This window comes from Mauremys reevesii, linkage group 2 (genome assembly GCF_016161935.1).
Source record: "Mauremys reevesii isolate NIE-2019 linkage group 2, ASM1616193v1, whole genome shotgun sequence".
Lineage (NCBI taxonomy): Eukaryota > Metazoa > Chordata > Testudines > Geoemydidae > Mauremys > Mauremys reevesii.
The window spans coordinates 157,800,370-157,821,851 of record NC_052624.1 but is presented as its reverse complement, the minus strand read 5'-3'; the positions used below and the strand labels follow the sequence as shown (position 1 = coordinate 157,821,851).

The following is a 21,482-nucleotide window of genomic DNA, read 5'->3' as shown; positions in this document are numbered from 1 at the left end:
AGTGTCTCTGAGAGGAGACATTAGGGCTTCCTGCCTCTTCACGTGAGAGGATGAAGCCGGGGTCCCGGTCTGTTCTGACCTGGCAAGGGAGCGGGTTTACTACCCTGCTCCATAGGCAGCTGCAGAGCTTCTTGCATTTGCTCCAGAGAGCAGCGGCGGCTCCAGACACCAGCACGCCAAGTGCATGCCTGGGGCGGCAAGCTATGGGGGGCGCTCTGCTGGTTGCCGCGAGGGCGGCAGGCAGGCTGCCTTTGGCGGCATGCCTGCAGAGGGTCCGCTGGTCCCGCAGCTTCAGTGGACCACCCACAGGTGTGCCACCGAATCCGCGGGACCAGGGACCTCCCGCAGTCAAGCCACCGAAGGTAGCCTGCCTGCCATGCTTGGGGCAGCAAAATACCTAGAGCCGCCCCTGCCAGAGAGGGTGAAGCCATGCTCCCGGTCTGTTCTGCCTTGGCAGGGGAGCGTGAGGGAGCAGGTTTACTGCCCTGCTCCATAGGCAGCTGCAGAGCTTCTTGCCTCTGCTCCAGAGAGGGTGAAGCCATGCTCCCGGTCAGTTCGGACCTGGCCACAGAGCGTGAGGGAGAGGGTTTGCCATTGCCCATCTCCAGAGGCGGCTGCAGGGGTTTCTGCATGAGAAGCAGTTTCAGCCGCAGGTCCCTGTCAGGACGAGTCCTGGTTTTGAGGCTGGTGCAGTGGACACACTTGGCAGGGACACGTGTGTCGCCAAGGCACTTCACACAGCATGAGTGTCCATCGGACATTGGCATGAAGTCCTGACAGGAAGCACATTCCTTGAATCCTGAATCCCCTGGCATTATTGCACTAGTAATGTCAGGGGAGAGTGTCTCAGTGGGAGACAAACTTAAGGGGATTTTTTTTAAACTAAGCCCTGGTCTACACTAAGCTCGGGGGTCGAACTAGGGTACGCGAATTCAGCTACGTGAATAACGTAGCTGAATTCGAACTACCCTAGTTCGACTTACTTACCGTCCAGACGCCGCGGAAGCGAACTCCGCGGCTCCAAGGTCGACTCCGGCAACTCCTCCTGCTGCGGTGGAGTACCGGAGTTTGAACTAGCGCTTCCGGGGTTCGAACTATCGCGTCTAGATCAGACGCGATAGTTCGAACTACGAGCAGTCGAACTCGCCGCGTCGACCGTCCCGGTAAGTGTAAACGTACCCTAAGTAACTATTCTAAAGGAAGGGAAACAACTGGGATGTTACTAACTAACTATTTCTATGTTCTTTGTAATTGTTTCCTTCACAAACCAGGGAAGAGGATCAGCACTGCTCCGAATCCCGTCTTCGGCCGAGGACGGTTGAGAAGGAACTGAGGAGGGTGCGGGACGCACGCACTCAGGAAGATTCCAATGGGACGGGAGATACCAACTGAGTGTGTGCGTCCCAAACAGGCACTGCTACCAAAAATCTCCGATCAACAGCGCCGGGACACACCGTCACCTACAGTGGAGCACCCACAGGGACAGCACTCGAAGAACAACAATTGGACTGAGGATTAAAGCAAATGAAAAGCCATGCAGCCATAATCCACTTTTATTGAGCTACTGCAAGAGAATGGAGAAGGTAGTAAGCAGAGTCGGTTAGAAAACTGAATTTCTGACCTATAGGAAATTATGACATTTTGTAATTCATTTTTGTTCCAATTTGGAATGATGCCAATATTTCAAATTTTTTCACAGAATGGAAATTCTGAACCATTTCAATTTGGAAATATCAAAATATTTGTTTCACTAATATTGAATTAAATTAACATTAATATTGTAATGTATATATTATACTTTTAGTTTAATTTCATTTTGACTTACAATGTAATTAAACTAAATGTTTTTACCTAATCAAAATGAAATAAGACTAAATGATTCATTTCAACACTTTTCCATTAAAAATCTTGTTGAAATCTAAACATTTGCTGTTTTTTTTTAAAAACCAGCTCTAATACCAAGTCCATCAGGAAAACTGTTTTCATGTATAGTTACACTTCACAGAAGTAGATACTGTGGTTGTGTCCACTCCTCTACAAATGCCCTTTAAATATGATTGCTTTCATCTTATTGTCGCTATGGCCAGAGATTGCTTGATCTTGTCTAACATTCTCTTTCAGAACAGAGCACCACAGTCAGTTGCATCCTTTTTTCTGTTTGCAAAGGGCATTTCAGGGGACCCCAGATATTTCCAGCTTGGTTCAAGAAAGACACCATCTCACCTCCAGGGTAAAATGATATGTTAAGGATAGCCACAAATCAGAGAGGGGAAAATAACATTACACTACAAAGTGTGGCCCTGATTCTCCTCTCCTTTACACTAGCAGTGGAACTGGAAGGTTCTTTTTTTCCTAGACAAGACTGAGAGGAGAGTCAGGGTCCATGCATCCTTCCCTCCCTAGACTGATAGGCTGTGGCTGTTAGCCACATCTTTGACACTCACTGTAGGACAATCTGGGGGAGTGGAGATATAATCCAAATCCAGCAAAAAGGCATCACAAATAATTTGAAAGATAGCTGGTCATAAAAGCATTAATTTGAAAATGGAGCACATTCATTCCTGCCACTTTTTTCTCTCTCCCCTCCTGTGCCATCCTGAGATACTTATTTCCCCTTGGCTGGAAATGAATGGAAACTCAATCTCAAAATATTTCATGCCTGTGAAGTTTATAAAGCAGCAAGGAATTTCTAAACCTCAACTCCATAAATTGGCTTCCACTTAATCTCAGGCATCATTAACAGCTGGGTATTTCACTTCTGAAAGGCATTAGGAAGTCAACCTGTTCCTTCAGTAAACAGTAGAGATAAGGCCCACCAGGAATACTAGAGGGGAGGTCAAATCAGCCTTAAATGCTGTAAAGCAAAACAAAAATTGTGCTACTTTGCCAGCAGCTGTTAGAGGACATTTTACTTTTCTTTCGCTTACTCTGTTTGCTTTGTCACACTACTCAATGGGATGGCCAAACTTGTGATCTTTTATAAAGGTATCTCATTAGCCCTATTAGTCACTCAAATGCTCATTCTGTAACAAGCAAGCAAACATCTTTCTGGTTTGTTTTGTTTAAATACGCACACTGATGTTACAATTCTGAAAATAGCTCAGCCATGTATGTAGGTTGATCTATGGTTTAAAGATGAGGGCAGCTGCAATAGGCTTCACTGGGGCAGTCCTGAATCAAGGCAAGTTGCCAATGCAGCTCTTAGCTGGACAAAGTGTGGGCACCCATGCCATATCAGATGACTTTCAGATTATATATCTGCCTAATGCTGCACATGATAAAGCCATACTATATACAGCAGCGACTTGTTAGAGTTGAAGTCTTCCAGAACTGCTTAAAGTGTTTCATAGTCCCTGTACTGTTACCAACGTACAGCGATTCTCCTTCTAACGTGAATAGTAAGGGCCTGGAAATGACTCCTCGTTATTACTATGAAATGTTGAGCCATCATCATTCTGGATTTAGCCAATTATGGCTTAAGTTTTTTTAAGATATGTTATCTCCAACCTAGAGCCTAATTTTTTTCAAAAGCGATTAATATTTTTGATTGCCTAAGTAGAGATACATTAAAAGTTCCTGGTTTTAATAAGGCAGGTGCTCAGCATTTCCTGAACAATCAGAACCCTTTAAGATGTCCCAAGAGAGGCATCCAAAATACTTGGGAAATGCTTAGAAATACTTCTCTCTTCATCAGAGCACCATCCTATTTACAACTATTTTAGAAAAACTTGGGCAAAGTAGTCCTATTTGTGGCAGGAGGAAAGTGCTGCAGTTCCTCATCACTGCAGTTCACTCAATAGTACTGAGAAGGTATATCCATCTACCTCCTACATCTCAAGAGATACCAGCAAAATTGTTCATAGGAAATGTCATAGGTAGAGCCCAAAATCCATGCAAACAAAAGCTAGCATGTCAAACATGAGCAGAATTGTACCTGATAACTTGCATAACTCTAATAAGCACTGAAAGTCCAACCCTTCAAATTATTGTGCAAATTATAACTGTCATCTTTTGTTATACAGTACAGCCTTACAGAATATAAAATTATGATTGTGGTACTGATATGCTAATAAGCTTTCTGTGCTGTTGGATGGTTTAGTTGCAGATAGACTAATGCTGGCAGCAGATGAATAATTGCTCTGTATGCTCTAAACATAACGCAGCAGCACAGAACTTCATCATTTGTCAGTTTTATTTGTTTAAATGAGAAAAACGCTGACAGCAGTTATTGCTGTAATCCTTTTATTTATCAGAAAAGAAAACTCTAGTTACTCTTCACAGGTCTGATCCTGTTGGGAACCCCAAAGATGAAGTATTTTAAAAATAATTTGAGGTATGTTCTGGAATGTTCAAGCGAAAATAAAAAAATCAGAAAGAAGTTATGCCTTAATTTAATGTTTTTATTACAGATGCACCTAGAGGCCCCAACTAAAGCTAAATCTCACACGGTGAGCTAGTTGTCATTCCCCTGCTTGTGTGCACATACTCATCAAGCTAGTGTGAGTATAATTAGCCATGGTAGCACTAGCAGCAGCATACAATCGCAGTGGATATATAATCAGCCATGCCTCCCCGCTACCACTGCTATGCTGCTGTTCATACTCATGCTAATTCAATGAGAGAGGAGGAGTATGAGTACATGAGCAGGGGAATCCCACCCATAGCTCGTAGTGTAGACATGGCCTAAGACTGGGTCTTTATTGTGCTAGACATTGTTTGTACACATAGTACACTCCCTACCTTGTAAATGAGTAAAACAGACTTAGGGTGCGGTAAAGGAAGTTTGACTTTCTCCAGTCTACAAATCAGGAACCAAAGCAGAGAGAGATTATGTGACTTGCCTACAGTCACACAAGGAGGCTATGGCAGAGCTGGGCTGGAATCCGGGTCCTCTTGTGTCTCAGTCTTAACCAAAAGCCCATCCTTCCTTCATACTATTTCTACCCTTCAAATTAATAAAGACCTTTGTCTTATTCTAAGATTATTATTTCTGCTTTGTAATACCCAGATCTAGAAAATCACATTTAATATTCATTGCAGTGCCAAAGTAAGCCCAATGCCTACCACCAGCTGTCCCTCCTACCTTTTTATACAAGTGTAATAATGAGTTGTAGATAAAACCCATCAGTAGCATTGTGCCTTTGCTACCACTGCCAAGTGCTTCTTGTGTACATCTGATCAGGAGTTGCTGGGAGCAATCTGCAGATATATATTCCTTGCTTTGTTATTAAATTTCCTCTTTAGAAATTTAGAGTTTTTGGGAGGGTGTGTGCGTGCGCGCTGCTTTTGGGCATAATCTTTCTGTTTATCCCTTCAGCAATTTTCACACTCACTGCTAACAGAAAGGCAGGGAGCGAAGGATCCACTTCCATTTAACATGATCTGCTTTCACAAGTTCTAGGGACTCTCTCTGAATAGGAGGGTGCACTCTTGGCATAATTCCAAAAAGCACTCTAAAACTGAAGGCTGCCCAGTACCCAAAATGCCATGCCAGCCTGCCAGTAACTGTCTTACTAGTGTCTAAACCTTGGAGGAGTGACGCAGATAAGAACTAGGACAAATTGCTGTAGCAGCCATTATACTATTCAGATTTAAATATCAAGGAATCAGAACAAGCAATCACATTCATGACCTGTCACATGCTTTCAGACATGTGGCATTTTCGCCATATGTCCTGAGAGGTGAATGCTTTGTTAACTCAATTGTTGAAGACTATAGAATGCCTCAGAAACTGTGGACCACATAAGGAGAATTAAAGTCATTTTTCTGTCACTGAGAATCTAGATACAGAAATACAGTTTTATATTTTGTGCATCTCATTAAAATGCAAAGAAACTTTGAGATTAAAAGGGACTTCACAGCTCATATTGCCCAATACCACAGATAGCACAACTGGGCTTCCTGAGCTAAGAGTACATCCATCCATTCTGCAGATTAGTGCCTGCAGGCTGAAATACCTGTAGCAGGAATTTAAACATGGATAATTTAAAAAAGAGATGCCGTATTTCTTACTATCTTTTTTTTTTTAAATATCTAATGATTAAGTGAAGCTAAAATGACTTTTGCATCTTCATCCTAGCAACAAGATTAAAGTGTACTTGTATTATATCAGATTGTATTTATTAGATGGTGACAGTATGCCACAATCTGCAGTCCCTTTAGACAACAATAAATAATACTCCATATACTTCAAAAGTAGTAGAGCTTCCGCTTTGAGCGGAGATACCAAGACCTAAAGTCTTGCACTGAATGCATTCTCCAGTTTAGCATATATTGTAAATTGTATACAAAGGAGATACCAGTACCACCTGATTTAACCCCAAAGGGATGGAACATGCAGGGTTGTAGAGACACATCTGGGCAATTACCCAGTGTTTGTCACACCTATAGACTCCTTTGTAATACACATGTACCCACTATTTCACAAGTATAGTTCCCAGAATTATTGGAATCTTCCTTTCTAGCTTTTGAATTGGCGATTTCACTGGTACCATTTTCTGCTAGAGGTTTAAATGTCAATTCTCAGAACAAAGAGGCACACCTGGAAATCCGCTCTGGTCATCTGCATTATAACTCCCAGCAATAAACAGAGCAGAAGTAAAATTTTTTTTAAAGTCAGCAGGACTTATGTGCTTTTGGAAAGTTTACACTAAGTTACAAAAATGGCAATAAACAAGTAGTTGAAAAAAAAAATTCACCAGGTCTATCCCTCAATTTAAGGCCACTGAGCTTTCCATCCATTCTCCATCACCCCCACCCTCACCCCCATTAAATGTCTCAGAACAAGATGTAAACATACAAAAAGACTAAAATACCCATAAACTATTTTAGGACACTTGAGACAAATGAAAAAATAAATTTTCATTTATGGTTATGGCTCAATGTATGCAGCCTTCACTCGCATTTTGGATTCTGAAAATCCAAACAAAAAGGATTCTAACCATATCCATGTTCAAATAGTAACAATTTTTGGTCAGTTCTAATGCTGGGCTGCATTCAAGCTTGCAATTTTTAGGTTCTATATCCAATTTGTAATTGCCTGAGCCACTAAGTTCAAAAATCTCAATGTTACCTGTGCAATTTTAAAAAAAAAATCTATGTTGCTCTCTCAATCAATTTTGCTATTAGTCCAAGGCTTAGAAAACATAATTGCAGTGTGGACAAGACACATTTTCATTAACCATATGGAAGAAAAACATTTAGGAACGACATTTCTTCTATATTGATTCAGAAATGTCTTTCGAAGTAAAGGTTATGCCTATTAAATGCTTTTCAAAAAGGTAACTGTAAAGATTAAAATTCATCCTGAATAGTATTTACAAAAAGCCTTTAGTGTGTAATCTCTTCAGAACCTGTCACTTACACATGAATGCCTTACACCACCAGCATTTTAGATATGAAACTTTTTTAAATGGTGGCATTTTTCCCCAAAAAAGGAATTTATTGTACCGACAGAGAGGATGTTATATCTACAGCTATTTCCAAGACATGGAGTTGCCCAGCAATCTTGGAATTTAACAGGCGGAGGAAGGTAATAAGGAAAACAGAATTGTGAAATTACAAGAGGGTGCCGCTTTAAATTGGTTTGCAATACTTATCAAGATGTCTGTAAATGAGAGGGACTATAGGATGGTATAGGAGCATGATAAAATCTGCTGATCATTTTTCAGCATTCTTCCTTCTCTTCGCTCTCTATTTTCAGACACATACTTTTACAAGATGCAATGCTCCCACTTAACTTCATTAGCTGCCAAATATCCCACGGGGGGGGGGGGGGGGGAGCATTCAAGCCATACAGTTTAGTAGCACTGCCACAGACTTCCAAGCTCATCCCTGCTGGGTAGGGACAAGGGGTTCCGTAAATGCACAGGTATTCCCTACTTGTAGTTCACGCTACAGGTGTCTTAGTTGCAATACCAGGGACTCTTGCTCCCTCCAAACCCCTCAGTCATTCTCTTTCAAGGCCTAATCCTGCTCTCGTTGATATCAGCAGCAAGAAAAGCAGCAGGATCCAGCCCCTAACCACCTCTTTAAAACTTTGACTGTATTAAACTTCATTCCCCTTTACACTTATTACTTCCTGCAGCCCCACTCACCTTTCCTCTCTCCCTTTCCCTGTGTCTATTCAGCCAGAATAGTTAATTACAGCTATACGTTTCAGGGGTAATCTTTTCCTACACTATCTCCATCCATGGCTCTCCCTTTCTGTCTTTTAAGAGCTGTTGTCCTCAACTTTCTGAAAGAGGTGCCCTTTATTCTTCCCCTCTAAATCTCTCTCTACATCCTATTTCTCCCCTCTGCCTTTTGCATTTTGGCAATAAGTAATGTATTCTAAGATATTTTCGCATGAACACATAAGTCCCATTCTTACCTGTACTTTCATCCATGCTTTCCTCAGAGACATGCTCATTTTGGTGGACCCATTCACCATTACACTTGAAGAAAATCTGCATAGCGGGCATGGCTTTGCATCGCAAGGCAATGGGGTTGCTTTTAATGATGTAAGCATCATCTGGTTCCTGCATAAAATGAGGCAATGTTCCAGGAGCGGATGGGATAGACTCAGGAAGGGCTTCACTGTTGTCATTTCCTGGCAGGAGAGAAGAAAAGAAATTTTTGCATATTGGAACCCAGAAGAGGTGACAATGACTTACATGTTAGCCTATAATTCAATAGGAATACTTCTGGTTTGGGTTCAGTTAATACTCGATTTTCTACCATTTCTGCCATGTTATTTTGCTGCCTAAATAATACCTGGAAACTTCTTATCTAGTTGTATTATGGTAGCACCTATGGGCCTCACTTGTGATTGGAATGGTAGGCATTGTACAGACCAATAGTAAGAAAGAGACCCTTGCCCAAAGAATTTGCCATCTAAATATAGTCAAGACAGACAAAGGAAGTATCATTATCATTATCCCCAATTCACAGATGGGGAACCAAAGCACAGAGAAATTGAGTTGCTCAAGCTCAAACAGGATGTTTGATTTCCTGAGTCTCAGTCCAGTGTCTTAACCACAAGAACACCCTCCTCTCAAATATTGCATTTAATTTCCTTTAGGCAGTTGTTGCAGATTTAAAAGGGATCAGCACATTAACCATACAGAAGTCTATTGATATGACCAGTGTTATTTTAGCATCCTGGCAGTGGAATAAACAAACAGCCACCTCTAACAGGGTTTGAAGAAACTTCAACACACTTTGATATTGATTCAATTTATTATTGTCCTTTTAAAGATAACCAAGGAAGGGAAAGATCTCACCTAGCAGCTTTCATAGAGCCAGAACCTGCAAGATGCTGAATTTGTCCAGAGAAGTACTGAGCGCCCTCTGCTCCTGTTACAATCAGTAGGACCTGAGGGCACTCAACTCCTTGTAGGACAAGGCCATTTACACTCTGTACTCCCAGACTTAGTCAACCAGATGCTCAAGACTGTGAAGGGCAAGAGAGAAGTACTGCAATACAAGCCTGTTATTTGTTACAACTCTGTTTTAACAGAGGCAAATCCTGGTCCCACTCGAGTCAATGGTAAAACTCCCATTGATTTCAATGGAAGGGGGATTTGGTCCCTGTATATTTACTTCAATGGCTTGGCAGCTTTGTGAAGGAACTCGGAGAATGGCAACAAAAATAAATCAGTAGGGCCTGATTTGTGAAGAAAGATTAAAAAGGACTGAATATGTACAGCATGGCCAATTGATAACAGAGAACAGAGTCCATAGGCAGATAAAGAGAGCACACTGTGAAAGAGAAAGGAATAGCTGACGGCAGTGTATGTGATTTAAATAAGAATAATGAGATGAAATTAGATGAAAGGTAAATTACAATGAAATAGCATGACAATTTTTTAAAGAAGACAGATCTATTATATTATGGAATAGTGAGAATACGGTGGTTACTTTTAATAATAATACATACCTCATCATTTTTCAACTGTGTGTGTGTGTTTATATAAACATCATTTTTCATCTGTAAGCGTGCACATGCTCACAACACACGGACAATAAATGCTATTTAACATTATACCCATAATTATGATATAATATATTTACACTATTATAATTATGAATATATGTTTATATATAGTTTTATAATTAATATAGTAATGATATATTATTTTATATGTAATGTATTATTTTATATAAATATAAGTAAAGATATCTTACACACACACAGTCTTTATATGTAGTGTAAAGACATCTCAATCAGAAAAACAAAAATGTTTTTTGGATGGGCCAGAGAAGATCTTTGGTATGTTTTAAGTTACATTCACAATGCACTTCATAAAATAGATCATAATTCTTAGCATTTTATTACTGACCATTTTTGTCAATTTCCATTATGTCAATCTTCAATAAATACCATATCCCTGCAGGCTTTATTGAATCCAAGCATTGGAAGAAATAACAAAAAGGTATAAGATTTGATATGGGCATCAAACCTTCATCAATATCTTGAAAGCCTTACAAAGTAGCATACCCTTGCTTATCCTCAAATAATCTATTAGACAGTGAGTGGATGGAAAAGAACAGTGAACAATTTGTTAATTATTCACATGTAGAGTTAGTCAAATAATGAGAACATACACTGTACTTTAGTAGTTACATTGCCTAGCCTTCATTTTGCTTAGTTAGGACTTGTCTATACAGAGACTTTGTGCATGGCAAGTTGGGGTATAAATCAATAGCACACTAGTCTGCCACATGCTAATTTGCTATGTGGACCCTGATGCTGTACATTAAAAGTCTCATAGTGCACACTGACCTACAACTAAAAGAGAAACAGCAGTAGGTCAAAGCACACTACAGAACTTTTTGTGCAACATAGCAGGCTCCATGCACTGACTTAGTGCACTACAGATTCATACCCTAGCTTGTCCACACAGAGACCTAACATCTGCCAAGCACTTACTATGTTCACCATTTGGGGCAAAGGACTGATACTGTGAAAACCTGGCCCTATTGACATCAGTGGAGGACATAATTTCCTCCTAGGTCCTCAGATGCTTAGTTGCTTGCTACCAATGAAAAGTCACTTAAAAATGATTGCTAATTACCCACTGAGGCAAGAACCAGGGCAATTTTTCTCCTTGTGGCCCAGGAAGATCTTGTGTTACTAACCACTACACTTTTAACATACATACAATGTATCATGTCAAATTACAACACCATCTCTTTTTAATATTGCTATCAGTCTATCCTCCAACCAACCTCATCAGTGGCTAAATTTAATGGACATAAAAATGGCCATACTTGATCAGACCAATCGACCATCTAGCTCAGTATCATGTCTCTGGCAGCGACCAGTGCTAGATGCTTCAGAGAGAGTGAACAGTGCAGGGCAATTTATCAACGGGTCCATCCCATTATCCAGTCCCAGCTTGTGGGGCACCCAGAGCATGGGGTTGCTTCCTGACCATTTTGGCTAACAGCCATTGATGGACCTATCCTCTATGAACTTAGTTAATTCTTTTTTGAACCCAGTTATAGTTTTGGTTTCCACAACATCCTATGGCAATGAACTCCACAGGTTGATTGTGTGTTGGGTCAAGTACTTCCTTAGGTTTGTTTGCCTGTTAATTTCATTGGGTAACCTCTGGTTCATGTGTTATATGATGGGATAAACAGCACTTTCTCATCCTTTTTCTCCAAACCATTGATGATTTTATAGACCTCTACCATATCCCCCAGTCATATCTTTTCCAAGCTGAACAGTCCTAGTCTTTTTGCTCTCTCCTTATATGGAAGCTGTTCCATACCCCTAATCACTTTTGTTGCCTTGTCTGTACTTTTTTCCAATTCTGATGTATCTTTTCTGAGATGAAGCAACCAGAACTGCATGCAGTATTCAAGGTGTGTGCGTACCATGGATTTATATAGTGGCATTATGATATTTTCTATCCTCTTATCTATTCCTTTCCAAATGGTTCCTAACATTGTTTTTTGTTTTTGTTTTGTCTGCCGCTGCACATTGAGCAGATGTTTTCAGAGACCCATCCAATGACTTCAATATTTCTTGGTAATGGCTAATTTACACCCCATCATTTTGTATGTATAGTTGGAATTATATTTTCCAATGTGCACTAAATTGCTTTGATCAGCACTGAATTTAATCCGACATCCTGCCCAGACACCCAGTTGTGTGATGTCCTTTTGTAACTCTTTGCAGTCAGCTTTGGACTTAACTATCTTGACTAATTTTGTATCATCTCCAAAAATTTGCCACCTCACTGTTTACCCCCTTTTCCACATTTATGAATATGTTGAACAGCACTGGTCCCAGTTCAGAACCTTGGGGGACCCTGCTATTTACTGCTCTCCACTGTGAAACTAACCATGTATTCCTATCCTTTGTTTCTTATCTTTTAAACAAGTTACTGATCCATGAGAGAACCTTCCCTCTTATCCCATGACTCCTTACTTTGCTTAAGAGCCTTTGGTGAGGGACTTTTGAGAAAGTCTTTGACAAGGTCAAAGTACACTATATCCACTGGATCACCCTTGTCCACATGTTTGTTGATCCCCTCTATGAATTCTAATAGACTGGCGAGGCATGATTTCCCTTTACAAAAGCCATGTTGACTCTTCCCCAACAAATCGTGTTCATCTATGTGTCTAATGATCCTATTCTTTACTATAGTTTTAACCAATTTGCCTAGTACTGAAGTTAGACTTATCAGCCTGTAATTGCCAGGACCGCCTCTGGAATTTTTTTTTTTTTTTTAAATCGGCATCACACTAACTATCCACCAGTCATCCTTTGAACACTGATCTTGCCTTCCATGGTTTTCATTTGTGGTGCAAGAAGATAACTCCTAAAGAAACCATTTAGTGTATGAATTAATGCCAATTCAAGCCAAGCTGTGTCTGTCTCTCAACTTAAATTGGCTTTAGATTACAAGTCAATGGAAAGTCAAGATGACACTTTCCAATGACTGTAATAGAATGCCAATATAAATCAATAAGAAGACTCATCTTGGCTTGAATTGGCATTAGATTGCATGTACTTAAAAGGAGAATGAAACAAATATACTGAGGAGGAGGAGGTAACAATCCTGTGTATCTTGCCCCAAATCGCTCACTTGTAGATCTTGGAATATTTTTACACTGTAGCTGCTTGAAATCATTTCCACACCACATGTTATAGTGTAGGGCCTCATGTTCCAAATCTGCACCTGAAAAATCTAGTCCCACTGACTTCAGTGAATAAGGACTTCCATTATCCTTAGTGTATGTAAGCAAGATAGCTTATTATACAACAGTATGAACGGTTGGGCTGGAAAGCAAATCTGTGCCTCTGAAGTTACCTAATCTCAAGGAAAGCCACTAAGGAATTGCATTCCTTGGTTTTTGTTTATGGAGATGTTACTTGTCTCCATATGGTTACCTAATTAGATGAGAACTGCAGGCACACCCATTTGAATGTGCTACAATAACCAGACTTTTATATATGAAATATTTAATGTGATTTATGATACATGGGACTTTCTCTGTGGTCCCCATTACCATGCTCAAACAGAAAAATTGTTCTGCAGTACTCCTGATCTGTGTTAGACTAGAAATATTTTATATCCCACCTATTAGCATTGCCCTTCCTCTCATCCCCTCCCCACACACATTGCACTTCACACTCTAACCCTAATTAAGATGACATTTCCTGGCAAGCACAGTGCAAAATCTTTGATGAATACATGAAATACCCTGGTGACAGCTCCCAGGGACTGGAACAGGTACAGCAGCATGCTGAACAAATATTCCTGTCTCCTCCAGCACGTAATTTAGCAATGATTTTGGGATGTGTGCTCCTCCTAATGTACAGTTTTAACAGTTCCTGATGCTAAAAGGGAGTTAACATCAAGGACTGAGAAATATACTGCTTTGTTCACTTTCAAAGTCAGCACCCCCTTCTCTTACTCTTTTTATCTTGGCTCTCATCCTTACTATATCTTCTCATGCTTCCATCAGCACCAACCCCCAAATACTCCTTCCCCTTGTTGCTTTCTTCTGTCTCCGGTTCTCAGCATATCCCTTTTGCATCTCAGCCTGTAGTTCTTGACTGCCTCCGTACTAAAAACACATATTTAAAATGATTTATGTGCTATAATAGGATGAACTTATACAATTGTCAAAAAAGAATCTCAAAGCACTTCAGAAAACATTAAGAATCACAGTGCAGCTCAGGGTAAATAGAAGACCATGCTTTGGTAGGCATCAGGGCTGATATTATGAGATTTCACACTCCTTTGAAGAATCTATACCAGAGGTGGGCAAACTATGGCCCGCAGGCCACATCCGCCCCGCGGGACCCTCCTGCCTGGCCCCCGAGCTCCTGGCCCAGGAGGCTCGCCCCTGGCCCCTCCCCCACTGACCCCCCTTCCCCACAGCCTCAGCTCACTGCGCCGCTAGCGCAATGCTCTGGGCGGCGGGGCTGTGAGCTCCTGGGGCAGGGGACAGGGAACGGGGGCGTGGATGGGGCAGGAGTCTTGGGGGGGGGCGCGCTGTCAGGGCACAAGAAGCGGGGTGGGTTGGGGGTTTCGACAGGGAGCGGGGCCAAGCCACGTCTGGCTGTTTGGGGAGGCACAGGCTCGCCTAACCAGCCCTCCATACAATTTCCAAAACCCGATGTGGTCCTCGATCCAAAAAGTTTGCCCGTCCCTGATCTATACAGTAAATGAATGTGTCCAAAGAGAACAATGGGTATCGGTTTAAATCACTGAACACACTGTTTTATGACACTAGCAACTACCTTCTGCCAATTTATAAAAATGAAGAGCTCTCCATGGTCAAATGTTCATTCCTTACAGCCTCAGTCATCTGTAAAGGGCCATTGGGATTATCCAGTACATCCCTCCATTCCCTATGGAAGTTCAGGTATGTTAGAATATCACACGCACTGCTTCTTCAAGTGACCTGCCATTACACGCACCTAGGCATGCATGGGTTTACAACCTCTTCTTTTCCTGTAAAAACAGGTACTGGGCCAGATTCTGTCGCCTTCTAGACTGCTGTCAATCTGGATGAAGTTCATTCAGTGCACCGTTTATAGTAGCTGATCTCTAGAGTCACAGCAGTGTCAATGAAATCAGAAAATAGCCCACTGATTCTGGTACCCTACAGAAATACTGCACAAAATACCACTTGTTCAAGTTGATGGGCCATTTCCTAGAGACCTCGGAAATATCTGGTCTTTTGATTTCAAATTGAATCCCTCAGTCCACTACTCATTTTGAGGCTGTGCTTAGCAGATGCTATGCCACAGAGTCATACACGCTTCAGTGGAAGGTAAAATTATGGGAGCAGTGTGATTAAGGCAAATGGGATTTGGCCTAAAATGTTACTTCACATCGAAGTCCTAAAGGGTTCAGCTACTGTAATCAATAGCAAAACAAGACTAGACAGAGTATTATGAGACATTTCAACTCTCCTTAAAAACAATTTAAAAGGACTTAGTCGAAACAGGAAAAATGTATTGAACCTGCAAAATCTATCACACAATTCTCACCTCCCTTTCTGATAGTCTGAATTGAGTGCAGTTCATTGTTTTCAGAGGTATACTTGCTGCAGATATACTGTAAGGTCCCTGCTGCTAGATAGGGATGATCTGAATAAATTTAGAGTAGAGTAAAGAAAATATATTGGATGTGTGACTTTGTATGTCTACACACATGGACATGTATCTTTTTATCTAGCTATATCAATATATAATAGTAGCTCTCAGAGACCCCAATCAGAATCAGTGACCCGTTGTATTAGCAGTGAATGGGCATATAGTAAGATACAACCTTATACTCTTGAAAGACCCAGATTCTGCTACTCCCAGCCACCATGCAGGATAAGGACCTAAGAAATAAATCAGTTTACAAGATTATTCCTTATGCCATGTGAAATATAAATACACACACACACACACACACACACGTATCTCAAGATAAATAAAACAATGTTCTGGCTGTGGTCACTAGAGCAGCTTTTGGCCAAATCAAAGCCTCTTCTAAATGTTATTCATTTATTTAATTTCCGCCTCTTTTTCCCCCCTGCAACATCTTTTTTGTGCATCGACTTGTTTTCAAATTCATCTGAAGCCTGGTGGAACTTCTGAAGGGTTTTGCTTTCAAATTATTATTGCTTTTCATTTATAACTGTCAGTTTTCAAGATTAAGGCCATTCATAGTTATAGAAAAATGGTTGTTTTAATGCAACTGTGAATGACAGAAGACCAAACAATCAAACACGATTCTTGTATTTTTCATTCTTGGAAAATTACCTTTCAGGAAGCGCTTTGTGTTTTATGTTCTGCACACTAATACAATGGGGACTTTAAATCTTTTTATGACAATAACAGAAACAAAAAAAAGTTAGGAGCAAACACTAAATTCTTTATAGAACAAATATGCTGCTGTTAGTTGTCAGGTCATGTTTTAAAACCTTGATAGCAGCATCAGCAGAGGTAAATCTGTTAAAATTTAAAATCTTAGAAGACATAATTCAGAGGTTACTCTGAAAGCTTGGAATGAAACATTTTAAACAGGAAGCAAAGTCTGATTGTTGTAAATGTTTTTGTAAATTAAGGAAGTGGTGTTGTTTTAAAATTAAATGTTAGGGAATGTTTTGGACATAGGGGAAGATAGGACACAGAGCCCCCAAACAAGGGAAACTTCTCAGAATTAAACAAATATGCATGTTAACCTCATTATAGTCAATGCTAGATACCTATCAGAAAACTATATCCTGCATTTGTCAGTTTTATGGACCATGATATGGTATTTTTTCCCATTTAATATAATCCTACAAAACCAAGTACTGCATTATTGCAGTGAATATGCTTAGTAAACGACATATGAGATACCAATGAAATGCCTTTTGTTCGCTATAACAAACAAAGTCATAAAAAAAAATTTTCAGCGCACTGAGTGCGTTTCCCAAGAGAAAAACAGACAGGTAGATACTGTTGATGCCATAAGCAGCAAACAAAACTTTCTCTGCATTCAGAGTGAGGTATCTAAGCAACAAAGAGTTATGTGGGTCCACCACAAAGTGTAATCATTGTAAATCTTCTGGATTTTCTCCCTACTCTGCCCTCAGATTATATAAAATTTATCCTCCCATCTTTCTTTCCTTTGAAAAAGCTATGTGGAAGGGACAAGTTCTGCATCTTGTCCTGAAAGCAAATGGAGGGAATTCCAAAGCCATGGAGAAAGTTCTGCACTATAAATATTGCCCTTGTTGACGACAAATCCAGAGTAGTCAACTATAGAATGTCAATCACAGATAACAGAATAATCTGGGTTTAGTCAATGAATAGCTTTAAAGTTAAGGACCAGAACCTTACTTTCAGACTGAATGTTGAATGTATTGACCACAGTGTTCTATCTCGAGCAATTCTGAATATTTTTATATGTATTTATATCTATGTTAAAAGCAACAAAGAGTCCTGTGGCACCTTATAGATTAACAGATGTATTGGAGTATAAGCTTTCGTGGGTGAATACCCACTTTGTTAGACACATGCTTACGTTCCAATACATCTGTTAGTTTATGAAGTGCCACAGGACTCTCTGTTGCTTTTTACAGATCCAGACTAACACAGCTACCCCTCTGATATATCTTTGTTGTACAAGTTGTATCCCTAGGTTTTCTCCTTTATATTACCCTCCCTATTATCCTCTTCTGCTCCCCATTACCTTCCAAGACTTTTGCATTCTTTCTTTTTATCCATGGTCTTCTCACTTCAGTTCTCTGTTCCTCAACCAATCTTTTCCCTTCTCTTTGCTTCCAAGGCACTAAGTTTTTCTGTCTCCCTCTTATGATCCTTTCAGATGCCAGAAAACCCCATTGCTTAGCCACCTCATTTGTCCAATATGCTTTTCCAATAAACTAGTCTATCTTCTCTCCATTATCACATCCCTTATTATGGCCTATCACATGTATTGATCTTTAGTTCCAGACTCTAGGTTTTCTTCTCTTAACTGTTATTCAAACCCCTCTAGACAATACTCGGCTTTACTGTTAGTTTCTTTTGATTCTATTTGTACCTTACAGTCTCTCTTCCACCCACCTATGCTCCATCACTTACTGCAAAACTAAAGGCACCAGCTGCCTTCTGACTTCCAATTCATTTCTATGGCAAGATGATGGAAGATAGCAGCACAGAAAGGGTGTAGGGGAAAAAAAACAGGATTAGAAAGATTCACATATGTTATAGGATATGTAAATTGCTCATGCAAGGAATGGTATTAGTAATGAAACCAGAATCATTATTCAGTCAGAAAAGCAACTGGAGTGGGATTTGTCTACATGCTCTTAATCAGGTGACCCTGCCCCCTATGCAATGATGTGGTTTTCTTGGAAGTCACTCAAGAAATTGATGGCAATATGAGGTTTTGATGCCCATAGAAAATCCTTTAATACCTTTGTTATTTCCTCTAATACATGGATTTACTAAAGCCTACAGGGACATGGTATTTAGTAAAGATTGACAATACAGAAAAGAGCAAGAGTGGCCAGCAATAGAACATGCATGCTGATGTGTTTCATGGCATATTTTTAAACCCTATATGCTGAAGGAGAACACACTTACTACTTACCTTGTTAAATGACACACAACTGCTTCATTGGAATGGAGAATCAGTCTATCTAAATGGATCACCAGGCGTTGTACCTATCTATGGTGAATCATAGAACTGGAAGGGACCTCGAGAGGTCATCTAGTCCAGTCCCCTGCACTCAAGGCTGGACTAAGTATTATCTAGACCATCCCTGACAGGTGTTTGTCCAACCTGCTCTTTAAAATCCCCAATGATGAAGATTCCACCACTTCCCTAAACAATTTATTCCAGTGCTTAACCACTCTGACAGTTAGGAAGTTTTTCCTCATGTCCAACCTAACTGCCCTTGCTGCAATTTAAGCCCATTGCGTCTTGTCCTATCCTCAGAGGTTGAGGAGAACAACTTTTCTCCCTCCTCCGTGTAACAACGGGTTACAAAAAAGTAAAATGGCACTAGTTGGGTCAAGCCTCCAACTCTGCAGCCATTTCCTCAATGCTTGCTGCTTTTCTGGTTCCATAAGGTTTGTGATGCAGATTTAATCTTACAAACACTTTTTAATGCTTTGTACATTGTTAAAAGCAATTCATGGAGTAAGTGAGTGTCTCCCAGCTCAGTGTCCCAATCTAAGAACTGAGCTCTTGCTTCACTGGCACATTTCTGCACCCACCAGCATCTGTGGCAATGTTGAAATTTCTACTATCTATCTATATATAATGACAGTGCTTGCATTGCATCTGTTGCATACAGAATATGGCTTCTGTAGATAAAACTTCATGTATGTGCTGCCTAAAATGCAATTGCACTTATGCACTTGCACTTAAGATGCTATTGCACAAGCTGTCAGTCCTCCTTCCTCACCTTCCTCCCCAGCTCCATAAACACAAGAGCAGCTTCCTAGAATGTGATAAAAGCAAAGAACTGAACAGTGAATGAATTCTACAATGAACCTCGCTGCGTATCTCAGGATGCTATAGATCAAATTCACTGATGCCCTGCACTTTGTATAGTCATGTACACCAGTGTATAACATGAATAAAAATCCTACCATCATTCTTATTAGACAGCATTTCACACCCACTTTGCACTGATGTAAATGACGACCTAAGGTGGCAACAGTGAGTTGCGCCCTATGATGATACATGGAACAAAACAAAACAAAACAAAAAAAAAGATTTTTAACTAAATTTATCATGAGAAAAACTTAACCTGTTTTTTTTTCCTTCTTGTTAGCAAATTTCATGGAGTCTCTGGCACTATTTGTCGACAATGAAATTTTGTGCAGGCACGCTCATTGATTTTAAATGCAGTTGAGTCTGCCTATAAAAACACTGATGTGAATTTAAGATACTGGCTGTTGGTAACATGGCACATCATAAGATTCTGGGAGAACATTACATGGAAACTCAAAATGGGTATGAAAAAGCACAGAGAAAAGTGCATAACTGTGACTGAAGTCAGGGTTCCCACCCGTCAAGGTGTCCCCACTATTGTCCTTTTTTTTTTTTAACATAGCTGTCCTCAGAAATCTGTAAGGTGCTCAGTACACACTGCCAGATATTCAGTTTTTTAGATTCAGGATCATCCTATATGTCTTGGTTTTTTGTCCCTTAGAGGTAGCCACTCAAACTGAGGTGTTTCACAAAAGGTTGTGAGATGGCTAAACCATTTTGATGGGGAAAGAATGTGTAATTCGTTCTGAAGTATTTACATTATTTACTCAATTTTTCTTCCCCCAACATGTTAGTATATTTCTAATTTCAGTGGGGGTTGGAATCATAATTAGGTGGCCAAGACAATACCCCTACAAGTGTAATATGGTAATATAATGTCAAAATGGAAAACCATAAAGATGTCACTGCTGTTGAACAACAATAACTTTCTAATATCAAGACACAAGAAAATAAATGTCCATGCACGGCTGTGGAGACAATAGGACAATGTCAAGGCATTAAAAAGAAAAAAATATCAGTGCTAACGTAAGTCTGCAGATCTGACCATATAATGTACAGATAGTGGCACAACGTCAGTGGAGTCAACATAAATGACATTACAACATCTAAATGCAAGAATGTGGTTAGAAACTACTCTCCTGTTTAATTTCCCATCTAATTTGTAAGGATAAAAGGGGTTAACAATCTGCCGTGCATTTGAGGATTCACATCTCCTCCTTTCCTCCAACAGAAGGCTCAGTATGGATTCACAGCACCTACAAAACACATCTTAGAACAGGGGAGAGAAACCACAAGACTGGCACTCGGAGCCTAGAATTTGAATTCAGCTCTCCTATAACAGTCTTCCTATAAGACCTGGGGCAAGATGCTTCATCTCTCTGGGCCTTTGTTCCTCCTCTGTAAAATAGGGGTAATAATCCTCCTTTCCCTATCTTTTGTCTGCCTTGCCTTTTTAGACAGTAAGGTATTTGGGGCAGAGACCATCTCTTACTATGTTTATACAACAGCAGTTAGTACAATGGGGCCCTGATTGGCTTCTCTAGGCACTATCATACTACTAATAGTGATAAATTAATTCATACAGGGCTGCAGTGCACTGCATGTAATTATTATTAATTTAAGGAATGAAACTATTTTAAATGCCACTTGCAATCAGGGTACTGTACAACTATATGTTGTACTATACATAGTGCTGGAGAAATAATTTCGCCACAGTCTCAACAGTAACACATACAATAGTAATACTGCCTTATACACAGGATGTTTACAGATTTAAAGAATACTAAACACATCAGCTTAGAGATTCCCCCATGAGACAACTTGCCAGTCCCCTCCCCCCCCTTTCCCCTCCGTTGTCTATACACTTGAGGAGCAACTTTCTGAAATAACAGTGGTATCTATAGTGATACTATGCTTATGTAATGCCATGCCCGCAGGTCGGTTGTCAGCAGTGGTTACTGAACTGAAGACCTCTGGATCTAAAAG

At 40.2% G+C, this 21,482-nt stretch overlaps 1 protein-coding gene across 8 annotated transcripts in view; it reads right to left on the bottom strand.

The window, feature by feature from the left end:
* The window catches only part of UNC5D (unc-5 netrin receptor D), a 428,876-nt gene that overhangs the window by 146,705 nt on the left and 260,689 nt on the right, over positions 1-21,482 (bottom strand). For all 8 annotated transcript variants that reach the window (XM_039525941.1, XM_039525940.1, XM_039525939.1 and 5 more), the window contains one exon: positions 8,372-8,590. In XM_039525941.1, coding sequence (XP_039381875.1) covers positions 8,372-8,525 — 154 coding nt within the window. In that variant the 5' untranslated portion in view covers positions 8,526-8,590. The remainder of the gene's footprint in view (positions 1-8,371; positions 8,591-21,482) is intronic.